This window comes from Danio rerio, chromosome 2 (assembly GCF_049306965.1).
Source record: "Danio rerio strain Tuebingen ecotype United States chromosome 2, GRCz12tu, whole genome shotgun sequence".
NCBI lineage: Eukaryota > Metazoa > Chordata > Actinopteri > Cypriniformes > Danionidae > Danio > Danio rerio.
The window spans coordinates 35510164-35530183 of NC_133177.1; the positions used below are offsets into that span (position 1 = coordinate 35510164).

General features: G+C 36.0%; 1 protein-coding gene across 8 annotated transcripts in view; it reads right to left on the bottom strand.

Annotated features, from left to right (window-relative positions):
- smarcd3a (SWI/SNF related BAF chromatin remodeling complex subunit D3a) overlaps positions 1-19357 on the bottom strand; it is a 44169-nt gene extending 24812 nt beyond the window's left edge. For 2 of the 8 annotated variants that reach the window (XM_073927218.1, XM_005163518.6), the window contains exons 1-3: positions 19138-19357; positions 11559-11746; positions 3569-3658 (exon numbers count right to left, since the gene is read on the bottom strand). In XM_073927218.1, the coding sequence (XP_073783319.1) occupies positions 3569-3658; positions 11559-11746; positions 19138-19149 (290 nt within the window). In that variant the 5' untranslated portion in view covers positions 19150-19357. Of the gene's footprint in view, positions 1-3568; positions 3659-11558; positions 11747-16109; positions 16330-19137 lie in introns of those variants that run through there. The other 6 variants (XM_005163517.6, XM_005163516.6, XM_068214198.2 and 3 more) reach the window with 3 other exon arrangements.
- Positions 19358-20020: the final 663 nt, after the last annotated feature.

The window sequence follows — 20020 nt, forward strand, 5'->3', positions numbered from 1 at the left end:
TGATTTACTGTTACCCCATAGGTAAATTTACAGTAAAATATATTTTTTCTCCTTTTTTTAGGTATACAAAACAAGAGTTACAATAAAATTGACAGTCAAAAACAGTAAGAGAAGATTACCAAAAGTCCCTCAATAATGCATTGCTTATGATTATATTTTGTAGTAATAATTAGTTCCTTTTTCCAATCAGTAATGTACATTTGCATGTTATAAATCCCTGTATTACACATCACACTTTTATTTTTATTTGAGGTACTTTGAAATAGTTAACTGAGCTCATATATTGGGTAATCATCATTACACTAAAAAAGCATCACTCAATGAAATAAATTGTATACCGTTTAGAAAAACCATAAAAGATCTGATGCATTAAGTCTATGTCCTGCATGGACAGTGAGGAACAGATGTTTGTGGTCCAAATGTCTGAAGCATCAGTTTTGACCATAAAATTGCATCAAAATGTTCTCTCTAAAAGCAATTCCCCACTCACTCCTTTCCTATCCTAAACACCATGCATAAAAAGAATCTGAGCAGAGTCATTTTTCCGCTGACAGAGATGCCACGATCTGATCTGATCTGATCTGATCTGAGCATGTGATCCTGTCAGAGCCGGAAATGTCTGACCACATTCACATTCACTCCCCCTCTGGAGGATAAACTTTCTCATGGTCCGACTCTTCCACCCCAAAGCCACACCACAGTCCTTCGGGACGGGCTGAGAAGCGGACGCTGAGATGTGAAGGGGGTGAATGCATTGACACTTGTCACATATTTATGGCTTATTATTAATATTTAACGCATTTAGGTTAATAAAACGGGCATTACACATTCAGGCAAGGGTAATAGAGAATTTTTTTGAGTGAAAACATGGCAAGACAGAGGAGCAGGGGTGTAAAATACTTGAGTCATTTTACTTGATAAATGTACTTAAGTGTTATTTTTGAGGATTGGCACTGAGTTACAATTCAAACTTGTCTTTTCACTTTCTGAAAAGGACACTATTTTACTCAAAATAGGGTATATATGCACACAAACTTTAAATTTCAGCCACCCAGCCTCATCGCTTCTGGTGAACTGTCTTTCCATAATAAAATTGACAAGTTTAAGGTCTTATTTCTTTACAAATCAGTGATTTTCACTGCCTGATATACAGTATATAGCAAACAAAGTGGGTCTCAGACCAGACAGGAAGCACAGCAACAAATGAAAATTTTCTCCGCCATCTCTTTAAAAGATGACAGTTTATTTTACCTTAGTATTTTTAATGGAGTTTCTTCGCTTACCTGCTGATCCTGACGTTGCTAGTGGTTACACTAGCTGGTCTTTCATCTTGTTTTACACTTTACAACACTTTACAACAACTAAATTAATGCTTAAATCTATTTAACTGATTATATTGTAATTACAACATGTATGTTGCGAATGGACCTTTATGAAATTGAAAATAGTCACATTAGGTTTTCACCGGAAAGATTATCATTAGCTGAAAAACATTAGCTGCATATAGCCCATTTTATTTAAACTAAAAATAATCATTTACATCTTTACATTTTATTTTCTACCATCATATGCACATTTAAAAATTGGTAAATGAACAATCAAACCTGCATGTTTAACATGCAAGAACTAGCCTGAGTTATGATGAAGAGAACACTTTGAAATACAACAGTTTCAGATTCTAATTCTCTATTTTCTCTGGATTTATGTTTACAGTTACATGTTGTTTTATTTCCTGAATTTTTATTTTTTTTATATTCTTATTTAGAGCATTTTTGCACGAAATAAAAAGGAGGTACTTAAACATGTTTATCTTCATTTGTACACGACTTGGTTTTATTTCTTTTATTATTGGTTTTATCTTGGTAGATATTTTTTTAAATCAATATTTGTTAGAATAACCTTGATTTTTAATTTCAACAAAATATTTGTTGTTTTGACCAACTGACATTTTCTGGAAAAAATAAACAAATAATACTATTTTATTTTAAATTAGGAAGAAATGGCATCCGACCTTCATAAAACAAATATTAGCAGTTTTCTCAAACTCATACCTAACAAATTAAGTAAATCCAGAAAACTGAGAATATTCAAGTGGTCTCTTCATTATTATTAGATGCTAATTTAGTGTACCGACAGAATGCACAGGATTTAGAGCAAATTAAATCCAGTTAATATTTTAGTGTCAAATATACAAATTTAATTGCTTTATATATTTTAAGATTAAATGTTTTGAAATTTGTTTAAAGGAACACTATCTGTTCAATTAGTTGCACAGCATGCTTAACGATCCTACTATAGTGTATTTACTGTATATATTGACTATTAGATGAGCTTGTATACCTTTAAGAACTATATGTTTTTTCAGCCGGATTTTAATAGTTATTCTATGCAATTGTTTGGTCCATTACCATTGCATTTTCCCTTTTTGATAAATAATACGATGTGATCAAACAAAAATTTCTTCTTTCTGCTTTTTTACTTATTCTTTGCCAGACTACCTTTATTTTTTAAATACTTAAATACAATTTAAAATTGTACTTTGTACTTTTACTCAAGTATATTTTTGGGCCAGATATTTTTACACTGTACATTTCAAGTAAAATGTTTGCTCAAAATGTCTTTACTTTCGGTATTATTTTGAAACACCCCTGCAGAACTGACCGCAGGTTCTGCTTCACATGCACTACAATGGCACATTCATTTTCAGCTCATGTAAAATGCTGCATTCATTTAGTGCATGTCATTTTTAAAGGGTTGGTTCAGCCAAAAATCTAAATGATGTTATTAATTACTCACCCTTATGTTGTTCCAATCCCTTGAGACCTTTGTTCACCTTCTGAACACAAATGAAGATATATTAGATGAACTCTAAGAGCTCTCCCATCTTTCATAGACATACATGGTCCTGAGTCATTCAAAGTTCAGAAAATAAATCAAAAACATTGTCAAAATGTTCAATGTGACTTCAGTGGATCAAATGTAATCAGACAAAACTCCAGCGTCAGGTTGTAAGTGTGAGGATTTACTATGGGCAGTACAATGTATTTTGTACAATGCAAATGTTGTACTTCCTGATGTAAACACACACCCTGATCTGACGTAAAAGATTCTGGTACACAACGTTTTGTTTTTTTTTGCTGTTGTTTTTTACAGTTTTTTGGTACACAAAGGTGTCTGTGGAGTTTTGTATGATTACATTTGAACCACTAAAGACACGTGGAATGTTTTGACAGTGTTTTTGTTTTGAACGTCGCAGGACTGTTTCTATTCATGGAGGATAAGGAAGTTCTCAGATTTCATCTAAAATATCATAATTTGTGTTCTGACAATGAACAAAGGTCTCAGGGGATTGGAACGACATGATGAGTAATTAATAACAGAATTCTCATTCCATGGTGAACTAACCTTTTAATTATGTTGAGTGTTTTACTTTTAGTGCACGCATGCATGCATTAGGGGGAAATACGGTAAAATCAGGGTCGATTCTGCAAACGGGAACAAACCAGTCAGGCAGGGACAAATCCATCACAAAGTGTCAAACTGACATGCAGCAGAATAAACGGCCTACTTGGATCCAATTGCAGGATCTGACTGGGCTTCTCTCATGTCCATCTGTCTCGCTGATATCTCATTTGCTGCCGGAAATCCAAGTGGTTTCCTATAGGTTGATTAGGGGTATTTCTAGTTAGTTATTTAAACAGTAGAGATGAATTACATGTGGTAAATATAGTGGCTAGTTAGGAATTTATTTCTTGATTTTCTTCTTTGGTTAACAGTCATTATTGTACAGATAGATGTGTGTGCGCACTGGTTTTGGTGGTTTACAAGTACATTTTTTATTGTATAAAGACATGGGTATGACCAAGCTGGGGGGTGGTAAGGTCATATAATAAGTGTTTTTACTGTATAAAATACAATACGCCTATAGAGAGTCCTCATAAACCACCAATACTAACATGTGTGTGTGTGTTTATTTTTATAGCTATGCAAAAAAATTATGAGACCACATAAAATGTCTCAGTGTTTCTTTTATTGTAACGTTTTACATTTCTGTACACTAACAATAACATTTCTTCCAAATTTAAAATAAAAATGTTGTCATGTAGAGCATTTTGGCATAAAATAACTATTGGCCAACAGAAAAATGTAAATCTATATTTTCAGATTTTAGACTTCAGAAAAGTTAAGAAATCTGTATATTTGTGGAATAATACTGGTTTTCACTTACATTAAATATGTTTCTGCAGATAAATGTAGAGCAACTGAGAAATTAAATCCTTTAAATCACATGTCAAATCCAGTTCCTGGAGGGTCGCAGATCTACACAGTTTTGTTCCAACCCTGCTTCAACACGCTTACCTGTAGGTTTCAAACTAAACTGAAGGACTAAATTAGTTTAATTAGGTGTGTTTAATTAAACTGTGTAGAGCTGCTGAGTTTGAAACCTGTGCCTTAAATAATTTAGTCAAAACTAAGGAATGCTTTTCAAATAATTAAATAATAAAAATCACGCCATCACAGGAAACAAATTACATGCTAAAATAATTTATTTAGAAAATGTTATTTTTTATTTGAATAGTGTATTATATATATATATATATATATATATATATATATATATATATATATATATATATATATATATATATATGTGACTTATTTTGAATATTAATTTGTGCAAGCTTTTTGTTTTACATTAAATGGTCTTCTTTATAATTATCTGTTGTTCACTTCATATTTCAAAACAGTAATAATCCAAATCAGTGTTGCTCAACCACGTTCCTGAAGGACCTCCAGCTCTGCTCATTTTCCGTGTCTCCTTAACCAAACACACCTGATTCAGATCATCAGCTCATTAGCAGAGACTGAAAGACCCGTAATGGGTGTGACAAAAAAGGAGACAACCAAAACATGCAGTGTTGGTGGTCCTAAAGGAACGTGGTTGAGAAACACTGATCTAAAAAAAACACAAACATAATCTTCATCCTAATCTCAAAATAAATGAGCTTTTTTTTATATCAATTTGTTTGTAAATAATTGGATGCCTCACGTGCCTTTTTTCTGTGTTAATGTTTTTAATTTAATATAAAATATTCCTAATGCATTCAAAAATATAATAAAGGCTATTTATCATTTAACACCCATAACATAAAAATAACTCTCATCTTATTGGGCAGAGTATGAAATAGTACTAATTACCAATGCTGACGAAAATCAACCCAGAATGCATTAACATACATTTTCTTTTGTATTATCCGAATTTAGCACCTGTTATACAATTCTAGCATAATCTGTTGAATTCAGTAATCTGTTTCTCGGTGATAACCTTTACAAGCGCATTCAGCTGAAACGAAAAACACAAGGACAGTTACAACACAGCAACAAGACGGATGAAAACCCGAGAAAAAACGAACAGCAAATTCCAAACATCTCTTTCTCGCCCTTGGGAAGAGAATTCAATTAACAGGGTTGTTTTGGATGAAAATGAGCAGTGGAATACTGTTTGAAGGTCCTTTTAGCAAGACTGATTCCTGTAAGACCCCAGTGACAGACGAGTCTTCGCATTCGCAAGTACCAGCCTGTACACCAGCTGGTGACCTCTCCTCCTGCAGCTTCTCCACGATGGAAGTCCAGCTTTGTCCAGCCTCCGGTGCCTAGACGGCAGCTCTGCACAAGAAGTTTGGCCGTAGGAGAAATGGTCATGCCCAACTGAGCCTGGTTTCTTTTGAGGTTTTATTCCTTCACTTTTGCAATTCAGTGAAGTTTGTTCCTCGTCTCTGTCGACACTGGCTTGCATGGTTCGGGACTTGTGGAGCGGCACATTGATGGATTTGCTCTTCAGTGTTTAGACTCTCAGCAGTAAAAAAACCCCACACTGAACTGAATTAAACTCAACTTTGAAAACTGGACTGACACAGTTTCAATCCACTATAACCTTCTATGTTAAGCTGCTTTGACACAATCTACATTGTAAAAGTGCTACAGAAATAAAGATGAATTGAATTAAATTGAATTTTGAGGCCTCTGCCAACCCACCACCCCTCTCCTCACTTTCGTCAGTGACAAACCAATTCAACCCAATTGAGTTTGCAACACAACACCCCCTTTCACTTTCATTCACTACACAAGGTACTTGTGTCAATGCCAGTCACGAAATTGAAATGTGTCATGTTGAAATGTTTTTATAGGACCCATACCAGCCAGCAGCGCCTCTCTTCCTTCATATCAAAAATTTTATTTTTCTCATATTTTGTGGGTTATCAGTCAAAAAAATTTGTTCAAATTTACATTTGCCATACATAAAAGTCAAGGATCATTCTTTAAACATATTTAATGTCTATTTTTAGAAACAGGTCCTCTTGGTCATGACACAGCAGGTGCTTTAAAAGACTATTGCACTTCTCATCTCAAAGAAATGCTTGATCTTTTCATCCAGAATTTCTGAATCCAAAACTACTCTGTGAAATTGCACAACCTCCCAAAAATACTTCATATGTGGCCTTTCCCAAGCACAAAGGGCTTTCCTTGCCCATTAAAAATAATGGCTAGTGTCTGTGCCGATAGCTTCGTAGGCAGTATGGTTACATATAGCGCCGTTTTGATTTAGGTGTTTAGAGTTTTCAGATTTCCAAATCCCATCCAACTGTCTCTTCAACTTCGCTTCTTGTCCTTTTGCAAAAAAGGCATAAAATGGCAAAAAAATACATAAAAAAATAACTTTATAATAATAAAAAGGCTACTGGCATAATTATTATTATTAATTATGTTTATGTTTTAGCATTAGTCCACTGTAGAGACTGCGATATGCTGAAACCTACAACATCAATCATCAGGATATTTGGAATGACTTTGATTATCATCGTTTTAGTAGTTAATATCAGTTCATTTCGTAATTCTTTTTATCTACATTAATAAAATGTCGCACTTATTTTTCATTCATTCATTTTCTTTTCAGCTTAGTCCCTTTATAAATCTGGGGTCGCCACAGCGGAATGAACCGCCAACTTATCCAGCATTTGTTTCACGGAGCGGATGCTTTTTTATATATCTTTAAATTCATGTCATTGGCATTGAACCCTCCTATATGCAAAGTATAGACTATTATACAAGTATATACTTAAGATTTACTGACTGCAATGATGCCAACAGCTATAAAAAAATAGATCTGATGTCAAGCTAACAGTCCAGCTCTGAAAATAAAATGTCAAAGACATATTTCGAAAGTACAAGCAGTACCAAATGGCCCCATATGAGACTGTTATGCAGAAAGTTAGAGAGAAGTCATTCCACTTCTGAACAGGACTGGCCGAGTGATACTCTACGTGTATCAGATGTATGTTTGACTAAGTTATTACATATAGTGATATGGAACAAAATCAGTGCCAAAAGTATTGAAAAAAAGCTTGTCAAATAGCACTAACTCAATAAAAATAATACAGCGAATTAACAAGTGCTTGCATTTTAATGACTTGAATTGCCAGGGTTTGTATATTTAGGTCCTGAAACTTAACATAGTTGTTTATTTAAGCTGTGCATATTTCAATTCAAAACACATTTTCATACTTAAATTCAATACTTCATATTCAACTTCCAGATTTTACTGCCAAAATATTCAGTTCTGTTTAAAAATACAATGTATAACATTCAAAAGGCAATTTTCAGCTCATTTGATCGTAGTTCAAAAATATGCTTCCATAAATTTAGTAGTTCAAATTCAACTGTTAAATTTCTGGGAGTTTTCCAGAACTTCCAGAGACAGAACAATACAGGAGATGAGTTTGAAATACGGAATACTCCCGGGAAAAACGGTGTGTTGGAGTGTTGGCAGGTATGGTGTGAACCATCGTTATCCCAGTGTCTATATTATGAGCATATCCACCTTTCTGATCTAAATGGTATATAACATTTGTAATATTCAATAATTTAGGGTGGACAGTATGCACATTGAGGAGCAGGCACTGATTTATTATCAGGCCCCCTTAAAGTTACTTCAAAAACTAATGTTCATGAACTTAGCCGACAATAATACAAGTTTCTGGCATCAACATCTTGTTATGATATTTCATTTACATTGTTTGCTGGTTTTGTTTAACAAAATTAGCATAAGCCTAGAATTTAATGCAGGTTGGTACTACTTTGCCTTATGTTCAGTGCAGTAAGTGTCCGTATTATCATCAATAACGGTACTTTAGTACAAAAGTTCGTAACTTACAAAAACGTAAAAATATAAATCTTATCTATGAAATGTTCTGCCTATATGCTTTGTTTTCTCGTTACTACACCCGTACACAGTGCTAAAGTCCAGCATCTTCACATTGGCTTTAGTCTTGATAGTGCGGTTGAATGACTTTTGTCCTGAGAGCACTGTCTGTATGCGATATCTAGTGCATATATGTCTATGTTTTTTTAATAATAGGTGAAGATTTCGGTCTGCAATCTATTGCTTTTCCTGAAGATCCTAGATGTAATGTTGAAATTTAACCGCCGAATTTGAACCACTGAATTTGTGGAAGCGAATTTTCAGGACTTAAAAATACAAATCCTTGCAATGCAAGTCATTAAAATGCAACCAGTTGTTAATTAAATGTAATACTTTTTTTCAGTTACTGCTATTGTACTTTTGGCACTGATTTTGTTCCATACAGTGAACTATTAAAATTAAGCAACATGTATTTAATAAGTTAATTGTGATCAAAATGTTGGTGTCAAAGGTTAAAAATATTAATTATTAAAATTTGTGTCACTGAGAGTGCTATTCTTAGGAAGATTTTACTGGAGAATTCTAGGAAGAGCAAAAAGATGACTAGAAAATCCAAGTCATGTGTATTATAACGTAAGCTGTTCTATATTTACTGTAAAACACAGTTAACAGGGCTTGCTAACATTTACTTTTGCAATCCATGTTTTGTCGTTAATATCTAAGTTACAGCAGATTCTAGGTTCCTTGTTTCTAAAATGAACTGTTATTATTAACCCTAAAATCATAATGCAAATGATGCATTTTTACAATCACTGTTGTCCAAATGTTGCTTCAATTTCTCGAAACTGCTTCCAAACAGCTCAGCCGCTGTACAGCTCCATCCCATGTTTTGTTCACGAATGAATCTTGAGCTTTGATATGAGACAATGATTCAGTCATCCATTCAGAAAGACAAGTGTGAATTAATCAGCATTTCGAACAACTCAATTAAATAAATCATTCAGTGACAAAGAAGGAGACTTGACTCCACCTACTGTCGGTTATAGTTTCAAATCTTTTGACATTTTTATTATTGATTTCAAGAGTTCACACTAAGCTGATTATTGATAATAAAGCGTATTTGGCATGTTGACCCAGGAGAGAGCCCTTAGCTCAGAATATCCTCAAGCCCGAAGCTCCCTCCCATTTGAAGGGCGAGAGGAGAGTTTGAGCTCGGATAGGTCTCGAGAACTCCTTTACTTGTGAATGTGCTGATATATATCAGGCTAAAAGTTGTCTTAAGATGCTGTTTTGGAGTAGTCAATTTACTTATGGTGTATGTCTTTAGACGGTGGGAGGAAACCAGGAAACCCGGGAAAAACCCACGCAAATATGGGGAGAACATGCAAACTTTGCACAGAAACGCCGACCGGCTCAGAGAGGGGACGAACCAGCGGCGTTCTTGCTGTGGGGGAACAGTGCACTGGGCTGTCGTGCCACCCTAGCAGAGAAGGGGAGGAGTAGGGGTGGGAGAGGGGATTCTTCAAGACTAAAGCTGCGGTCACATTACAGTTTGACCATGCGATATTCTGTCGTGCAGGGATTAAACAAGCTTATTAGACATTTTAAAAAGCGAACGATTGCTAAAAGTTTTAAATTTTTGTCCAGGTCATGTTTTGTCTCACGCAGTCAAGTGATGCGATTTCGCAGGTCAGAGTTTACCAAGCTTGAACTTTGCACCACAGCAACCTGCAAAATTTGACTCATGACCCTGCATTTCCGGTCTGACACATTTGCGTGCGTATAAATGAAAGTCTATGGGAGGAAAAGCCCAGTGTGACCGCAACTTTAGATGACTGAAGTAGAAAGCTCTGGTTATTCATAGTGTGTCAGTGTTCGTCTGATTGGTGCAATATACGGAGCTGGGGCCTCATGTATCAACGCTGCGTACGCACAAAAACTTTGCGTACGCCAGGTTTCACGCTCAGAATCGCTCACGTTTGGATTTACTAACAATGAACTGAACGTGGGAATGTGCGCAGGTTCACGGCAGCTTTCTGGCAGGCGTACGCACATTTTTTGTGCGTGTCTGTTTTATTTCCATTGGCGACTCCTAGAGGCAGTTGTGTTAAATTCTTCTCTACAAAGTGTCTGATCCTTGCAATGGCAGCTGTATCAGACGGGTTCATATAGTAGGTATGTAAGATTTCCATACCATACAGTTGACCAGCTAAACATTAAAGCACAATTTGCAGCGGTCGCCTGTTTTCCCAATGTAATCTGAGCTATCTACTGCACGCACATTGCTATAAAGACACTATGTGAAGATAAATTTGCATGCGTGAATCAGAAACATTTCCATTCAATAAATGTGCAAATAAAATGATGCACAAACTTATTAATGATTCCTACTTGTCTTTCTCGTGATAAATAGTGGGCAAAATCTGATATGTAGTGGGAAAAAAAAGAAGAAAGAATTCATCAGACGCTGGATTCGAACCGAGTTTGTGCTCGAACGTGTCAGTACATGATCATATGCTTCTTATGAGGTGCGCCACTGAGACTGCTAAGAGTACTTCAACATTTTACAGATATAAACCACACTATTTCTTTTTTAAATGCACTCAGTGCGATGTTCAGACCCAACTGTGTTAACCGTATCAGCTAAACTCTCCCACTCTATTTTTTTCTTTTGTTGTTAATTCCGGAGAACAAACTTGCAAATAACACCGCTTTTCTCCGTTCTACCTCCGAAAGCAGCACCTCCAATTCACATTCTGTTCAAAGTTTCTCTTTTTGCTTGCTTTTGCCATTGTTTTTTCGTTGGGTTTTGCCATTAGCATAGTCATTAGCATATTCATACGGGGGAGGAGGCAGGGAGGGGTTTTGCGCTCGTGCATGTTGCGCTCAGTTTCACGTTCATTCGGATGTACAAAAGAATATGCGTGAGATTCGGCGTACGCAGTGTTTCATACATCTGAATTTTTTTCTGCGTACGCACATTTACAGCTTTGTGCGTACGCAATGTTTTAGTAAGATTTCCACGCAAGTCTTCGTACATGAGGCCCCTGATGCGGTACCAGGTGTGTTCAATCACAAGCACAAGATCATCTCGAAATTTGTTTAGAAATAAACCACACCTAATTGCACTTATGCCACCTCCTAAACCTTGTTAAAAAGTCAATATAAATAAACAGTAAATTTATCTAAATGCTATGGTTTTTTTTTCCACTTCTTTTTAAACAAAGTGTTGTAAATAAAAAGGTAAATTTATATCTAGTCAATTAACCAGTTGCTGGTAGTCAAGACTTGCATTGTAAGTCTTTGAGTGCACAGACCTAAAATCAACAGGTCGGAGAACAGTTTAAGAGGAACTCACTTTCTGGAACGGTTCTGGACAGAGGGAGGTTGCACAGGCTGGGTCGGGGCGGGACGTTTTCGGTTGGGGTCGAGGGCTGGATTTGGCATCCCTGGCCGGATCTGTGGAGTTCCTCCATATGGGGGTCCTGGAGGCCCCATGGGAGCTCCTTGATGGGGCATCCGTGCCCCTGAGGTCATTCCTGGACGCTGAGTGGATGACAAAAAAATGTAGACTAAAGGTCAAACACCAACGTATTTATTTGCTGAACACACTTGTAGTGTTATATATGCACTAAATCTCACAGATATACAATGAATAAGAAGATGCATAGATATTTTTTGACAAATGTGTTGCTTTGAAATCAGCAGGAGCTCTCATAACGCACAAAGAGCCTTTTGAGGGTGGTAGGAGTGTAGTAATGAGCCGGTCCTCCAGTATGTGAAGCTGAATTAGGCCAGGGCCTCTTGCACCTGTGCCTGTCACTTTAGAGGCGACAGCTGCTCCCCTCTGCCCAAACACACACTCGGCCTAATGCTGTCTAAAGGACAACTGTGCAAACTAGGATGTCAAATAACTGCACATTTCATCTAGTTCACATTCTGAACACTGTCCTTTCTGGAATAAGAAATAGGTTTTTAAATCTAAAGCAATCACAATAACAAGTTTAAGAGGATTACTTTAAGTCAAATATGCATATACACAACTTAAATAAAAAAAATCAAAGTACTTTGAATTTAGAGCATTCATTTTTGCACAAATTGATATAAATGAACAAATGTTTTGTTGAACACATTTATGTAAATTATTATTAATGGCTAATACTTAACAAAGTAACATTAAAGTAACATTGTTTAAATTATGTATGTTTGTAAATTATTATAATTCAATTAATCACTAGTTTTAAAAAATGAGCAGTATTTTTAAAAAAGAAAGAAGAAATAAAAATCATTAATATAGCAATCTTAATATTGTACCTTTAAATAGTAATATTCAATTGGTTAACATTAAAGTATGCAATATCCCAAAATAAAAAATACATATAAATAATTTATATATGTATATATTCAACATTATTGTTCATTTCTACATGCATCCACTTATACATTCTTAACATTTTGTTTGTATAAACAATATTAAAAGTTGATCATCTAATTGTTTAAAAGACTATTAACAAAAAACTGAAAGTTTACATAAAATAAAATGAAATAAATAAAATAAAATAAAACAAACAAAATAAAAAGAAAAGAAAAACAAATAAAAGAAAAGAAAAACAAATAAAAGAAAAAAACAAATAAAATAACATAAAATAAAAACAAATAAAAAGAAAAGAAAAAATTAATTAATAAAAGAAAAAACAAATAAACAAAAAAATAAAATAAAAAACAAACAAAATAACATAAAATGAAAACAAATACAATAAAAACTAATAAAATAAAATAAAAAACTAATTAAATAAAAAACGAATAAAATTAAATTAAGTAAAATCAATTAAAAATAGACAATTGTACATTTATAAATAGACATTAAGATTACTAAACGGCACCAAATGAATGAATACCAACACGTAAAACTTTCCTGTAAACTGCTTTGCAACTGAAAATCACAATATTATCTCAGGGTTTAGTCCTGTTATCATTTCACAGAGAGTTGAATCTGTGTTAAGATCTGAGCTCTGCTGTTCATGACTCATAATGGCAGAGTCACCAAGTCACTGTGACTCTCTGGATGTGCACCAAAGTTGCGGAAACATCCAGAACGTGAGCCAGCGTCCCCAGCTCAAGTCCTGCCCACAGCAGCGGGTACAGTAAATCTGCCAGAGATGCTCCCGTATGGAGCCGTGACCCTCTCAACCCGATCATCGCTTCCCAAAGTAGGCCATGCTCCAGGGGTGTCCAGACCCGGTCCAATCCCTGCAGTGAGCGGAACGAGGAGGCGGTGGGACGTGAACATGTGGACGCAGCGGGAATCGGTTCAGGTCTCTGCTCGCCTCTGCCAATCCTGGACGCTCAAGGTCACAGCGGAGGTGTTCAGGGCACTGGAGGAGGCCCAGTGCAGAGAAATTCACCCAAAAACACCTTCTTCATGCTGCTGCGCCACATTCATACTGGATTAGAATCATTCTCAATACAATCCGCTGGTTAAGTGGTGAAGTTTGGCAAATCATTTACAGGTACAATATTCTACTCATTTTAAAACAACTGTTCAGTCATACCACACATTAAATTAAATCTTTGACAAAATTGTCATGTGCATTGAAATCTCTTCCAATATTTAAACCATTTATAATATTTAAAATGTTACTATTTTATTATTAAGTCAGTTTGACTGGTAAAGTTGGGATGACTAGAAAAATTTAGTTGATTCAACTAAAGAAATTTAAGACAGCGAGATTTTTTTAACAGTGAAGGTTGCCAACAGTGCCTGTATACACCTAGCACCTATCTAGTCTGCATTTCTTTTATTTGTGCATGTTCATCTTTGAATATAAACATTACCATCAATATTTTTAACAGTATACAACAATATGTGAACACTTTATTACTATTCATTTTGTACTGGCTGCCTCTACCAACCCAGAAAACATGAAATAAAGACAAATCAGTCACGATTTTTTGGTAAGCCTTTTTCTGCAAGCATGTGAAAAGAGCTGTTCAAAATTCTCGCTCCTAATGGTGTATAAAGTAGATGGTTTTATTTATTAGCCCCCCTATATTTACAGGTTTCCACCCATGGTGCCACTACAGCAGTTCACAATTTTCATTTTACTCCGCTTGTTAAGTCATGACGTATCATTGACATATGGAATACTGTTTCCGGGTCCAAGCCGCTACTCATTTGAATTGAGAAAATGTTTGTTTATGGACACTTTTTAGTCCTATCACACATTTAACTGAATTTTTATATAAAATCATAGTGTAAACATTAGTCTCTGACTTGCTGCATACCAAATACTAAAATTTTAACAATTTATAAAAAATTAACTATTTTATGGCCATAGGATATTAGGGATGGATGTATCTATACTGTGATTTTTGAAAGTATTACAGCGCTTCATAAACGTTTATTAGAACCATTTGATGAGCCTCCCCATACAGTTTGATAGAGTGCTTGGACTCAGAAGCCGCTTCACCTGACGTCACACTTAATAAAGGTACAGGATGACAACATGACATTGGATTGACCTTGTACCCCAGTGTCGTGGGACCTTGTGGTTTGATTAAAAAAGAAAATCGGGTTGACATCAGAACCCAACCTCAGGCTAATATCAATGTCCAACGTGGGACAGACATTGCATTTTGGTTACTTTCAAACGCAACCTAAAAATAACTAAATATCAACGTCTAATGATGTTACAGCTTGACGTTATGTGAACGTTACCACTATGAGTTTATCAGATTTTGGTTGCCATACCTGACAAATAAATGTCAGTATTTGACGTCAATATGACGTGAGTTTAAGATTTTGGCTCGATGTTAGATTTTGGTCACTTTCCAACACAACCTGAAATCAAGCAAATATCAGAGTCATTTCACGTCGTTATTGGATGTCAAAATAGCGTTGTCCTTAAATGCTGCTGACATAAATCTAACCTAATATTATTGTCTTACGCCAATGCATGTCTGCAGGGAAAATGTACAACGTCAGTGGCAAAAAAAACATTATAAATATACTGCCGCTGGATGTACCGATAAACATAAGAGTATACAGACTCATAACATCTAAACTACTAAAGACATTGTGTGCAGAACGTGCAGAACATGTTCAGTAGGGAGTTATATATTTGCACAAAATGAATTTTTTAAACCAGAGTGCTTCACCAACGCTGTTTCTAATGAATGGTTGAATACCAACCCTCCGCGCTCTAATTTCACATCCACAACAAGTTTGTTATTTAATATTTCTGAATGTGCTTTTTAACAAGCTGGTTGAAGAGGCTGCCTCAAAGAGATCCGCAAAAACTACTAATCAAGCATTTAAACCCAATCCATCAATTTAAGAAATACATGCACCTTCAAGGTTTGGCGAGAACTTGAAAGTTGTATTTTATCAATTAGGCCCTTAGAAACACTCCCTGCTATTTGGTCTGATATATAATAACACTAAAAAGCAGCCTCAAAATAGTTCCAAGAGCACCAAAAGTTCTCTAAAGTCTCCATGCATCATTAATTCCTCCACACTTCACGCCACAAACACATAAAATCAAGTCTGCTTCCACTTCACAAATGAATAAAACACCACAGCAGGATTTTTTTTAATGTGTGCTCCTGATACACACCCTCATCTAAACACACACACACACACACACACCAAAAGAGCATCCTCTGCTTCATCCTACCGCTCGTCTCTCAAAATACGAGTATCTCACACACTTCCAGCACCGGCATTTCTCTTTTCTTGCATACATTCTCCTCCATATGTTAACCTTTCACCTTTTTTTCACTCCTCGGCAGTTCCAGATTTTTCTTTTTCAAAACTAACCTACACAGAAATGAGCGATAAAAGCCGCTGCATCTCATTCCTGTAAGCAGAGCTACTGACACGCGTCCACACATGCACAAACACACTCACCACTCCATGGACGAGGAACTCAAACAGTTTACTCTTGGTGGCTTTGCGCGCTCCTCCGGCTGAATCCTCCATGTCCATTTAGAAAAGGCCAGCAGTGGCTCTTTTGTTTGCTCCGCGGCTGCTGGTACCTCTGCCTCTGTGCGCTTCCCTCACTTTCCCTCTCCTCCAAAAGAGAAAGCTTTCTCTCTCTCTCTCCCTCCCTCCTTCTCCGCACTCTGACGTTCCCTCTCTCCGCTCTCTCTCTTTTGAAAGCGTGTGCTTCTCTGGGTTGGGAAGGATGGGGGTCTGTGAAGGGGGCTGTCGCTGGACCACCACTGTGTTGAGGAATGCCGCTCGGAGTAAGCAGGAATACCAAAACACCCTGTCGGTTATTAAGTCGGAATGACTAGCCTTATGGAAACTCTGCTGGAAGGTTTTACTTGACGGATTGCCTGTGAATTGCTGTAGTGGGGGAATTTAGGTTGCGCTTCGCAATGTGAAAGTGAGTGAGATTTTAAAGGAAGAGATCAAAACTAATTTTGAATTTGGTCAGAAATTAGTGTTTGGTTGTAAACGTGTGTCCTTGAGATATTTTGAACAACATGAGGTTCAAATAATATTGTACTGCATGTATTTATTATTGTAGACACCATAAAATTAACCAAAATGGTTTCTGATTTGTGCAATCATTCAATTGTGCTGCTGTCGTTAAAACAGAATGTCACAAATGCGGTATGGGATGGCAAACAAACTAAACATTTTTAAAAATCTGGAACCCAATTATCAGTAAGGCTGACTTGTAACTCATTATAGGTGGGATTGGTTTGGCATATGTCGAGTTGTGGAGCCTACACATTTCTCTGTAAATTATTTATTTTTTATATTTAATTCTATTTTTATCTCTTATGCTTTCTGGATGGTATTGTATTATGTTGGGACTGTTTGTGTATTATGAAATGGCCTTTGTACCCTTTTTTTTAGTTTGTTCTGTTTATGTTATAGTTTATTTTTTGTATGCTAAAAACAATAAAAAGAATTAAAAAAAAAAAAAAAAAACAGAATGTCCCTGAATCTGGGAAATTTTTATAATAATTAGTAATTGATGACTTGTGTCTAGTGCAGGGGTGCCCGAACCTTTTCTTATGAAGGGACAAAAACCAAAATTGATTGAGGCTAGCGGGCCGAAGGTAAATATAGTTGCCATGGGTAATTTCCTAGTTTATTTATTTAGATAAAATAAATATTAAAATAAGTAGAAAACATTGCTTAATAAAGTTTTTAACGGTTTTATAATGAACTTATTACAGTAAAAACAAAAAACATCTAATTTATAATCGAATGGAGTTCCACTAGTTTTGTCTTGATTTGCTCGCGAAGTCTTCTGCTTAAGTCCAGTGACAGTTTTTACATTTGATAAAATCAGATTTATTTACCACATCTAAATGAAACGTGTAATTTCACTTTGCTTTTTTGCAGCTCAGGAAAAAAACTAACAAATAAAAAAGTCACGTCAAATAAGAAATGAAGATCTCCTATAAAGGCATTTGCTCCATCTTTCTCACTCTCTTCTCAGATAGGGTGGTGGGCCAAATCAAAGGTTATAATGGACATCTCTGGTCTATTGAATATTAAAACACAAAAGAGATATAATGTTTAAATTAAAATGTAATTTCTTTAATATAAAATCATGCATAATTGGTGTCCAAAACGTATTTAAATAAAAAAAAATACATAAACTGATAAAATAATAGAAAGATTTAAAAGTGAAAAAACAGACTTAATAGGTGTCTAAAATACTACAGCAAATACACACACCATACAGAGAACTATATTTTTGGTGTGAAAACACGTCTTTGGACCTTCAGAGGCTGGTAGATGTAAATATTAATTTAGTTACTTTCTCTGGCTGTGTGTGACAAAACAAAGATAATTTTTTATTTTTTATTTAGGACATTAAAAGAAAATTTAGAGCATTTAACAAAATAATTAATAACAAGATACTGGCAAATTAATAAGATGAATGGTTAATAACAAGAAAATACCAAAATGCCATTTTTAAAAACATTTATTAATATTTTTTTATTATTATTATAATAATCAAATATATTAAATATATATAAAAAACGTAAGCATTTTTAAGCAGCTAAAAATAAACCGTGGCTTTTACTGATTTGTAATAGTCTGCCAAACCACACAGCCATAAGAAGAAGAAAAATCTCCTCCTTTGGTAGAATACCCCCTTTAGGGACCCCCATAAAGGCTAATACAGGAGGGTGGCAAAGTCCCATTCAATCAGAGTGAGAGGGGTGCTGGAGGGGGGCAAACACAGATTTTGGAAAGACATGAGCTCAGTTATCCATGTGCATAAGAAATAAAAGCTCAATTATACTCCTATTTGTGAGCACGTTTTTGTTTTAGTACAATTAGATAGACGTTTCAGTCCAACATTTTAAGGTCTCTTCATGCGAGAAACGCACACTGACTGAATAGCCTTGTGCTTGTGGTGGGGTAAATGTGCTGTGGTATATCTGGAAAAAAGGCCTCTGCTGGAATTACAAACTATAGTATTGCAAACAACACAGTCTGCAGGAACACAGACTAACCCAGACACAATGAAGTGCAGACGCTGTGCTCATAGAGGATGTGCAGAAGTTACAAGAGACATCAAGACAGCTGGAAGTTTTTGACAATTATTGTTAGTTATGGCCACACAAAGAATTCTGGATATATTCGTGACTGTTAAGTCATAATGAAGGTAAATAATGATAAAAAAAATGCGTTTTCTACTAACACTAAACGAAATGCTGCAATAGTTAAACTGACAGGTGTCAATCAACCGCGGGCGATTGTTTATAGTCTTAATAAAATTACTAATCAGTCACAATTAATTAAAACAGCAAAATTAATCAGCATAACCGTCTGAATGCCGCTCTTAGCATTCGAAGAATAAACGCTTTGAAAGCATGACTGCTGAAAACGCATTTGCCGTGGAGGCTGAAGCGGATAATTTAATGACGCTGCGAGCGATGCGATGGCGTTGCATTCCTACCTTTCTTTCCATTCCCGCAAGTTTGATGCTCTCGGTTGAGCTGAGGAGATCTAAACCCCTGGATTACAAGCACTCGACGTCCGGCAACTTCTTCGTGGTTCCAGACAGATTCTCGGCTACTCCCCCCTCCCCTGGGAATGAGCGCTGGATGGAGGGATGCTGGCGAGGAAGGCCCGTGTGTCTGTGATTTCAGTCGGGTTCTGGCGGCGGCGAGTGCGGCAGACGCAGCGGCGCAGGCGCGGGGATATCGTCCGGTCCGACACGAGCCATTCAATGAAGCTGTAAGGGAACGTCGACAAACTACTGCAAACGGAAGCGAGCTTTATGTCTGAGTCAGACGTCTGAAGGCTTACACACTGTTGTAGAAATTAGGGGAATTTACTGTAATGTATTCAATAATATCCTTCACTGCAATTAAGTAGAGTCCTAGTGATTTTAGTCTCAAATGTAAAGTGAAACGACGCCGACTTCTAAGCTAACCGTCCGTTACCCAAATGTAGACATGTGACCCTGGACCACAAAACTAGACATAATGAGGTATATGCACAGCTGTTTTTCAGCCAATGATTAACTTCCGGTAAAAGCTAAATGTGACTAATTTAAATTTCATAAAGGTCCTTTTAGAACATCCATGATGTATCCGAGCACAGAAACTCCATTGAAAATACTGGGGTAAAATAAACTCATATTTTAAAGACATAACGGGGGGAAAATGGAATTTAACGAAGTGCTTCCTATCAGGTCTGGGACCCTCTTAATATCGTATATCTATCAGGCAGTGAAGATCACTGATTTCTTCAGAAATCAGACCTTAAACGTGGCGATTTCATGATGAAAACAAGACAGTTCACCGGAAGTGCTGAGGCTGGCTGGCTGAAAATTA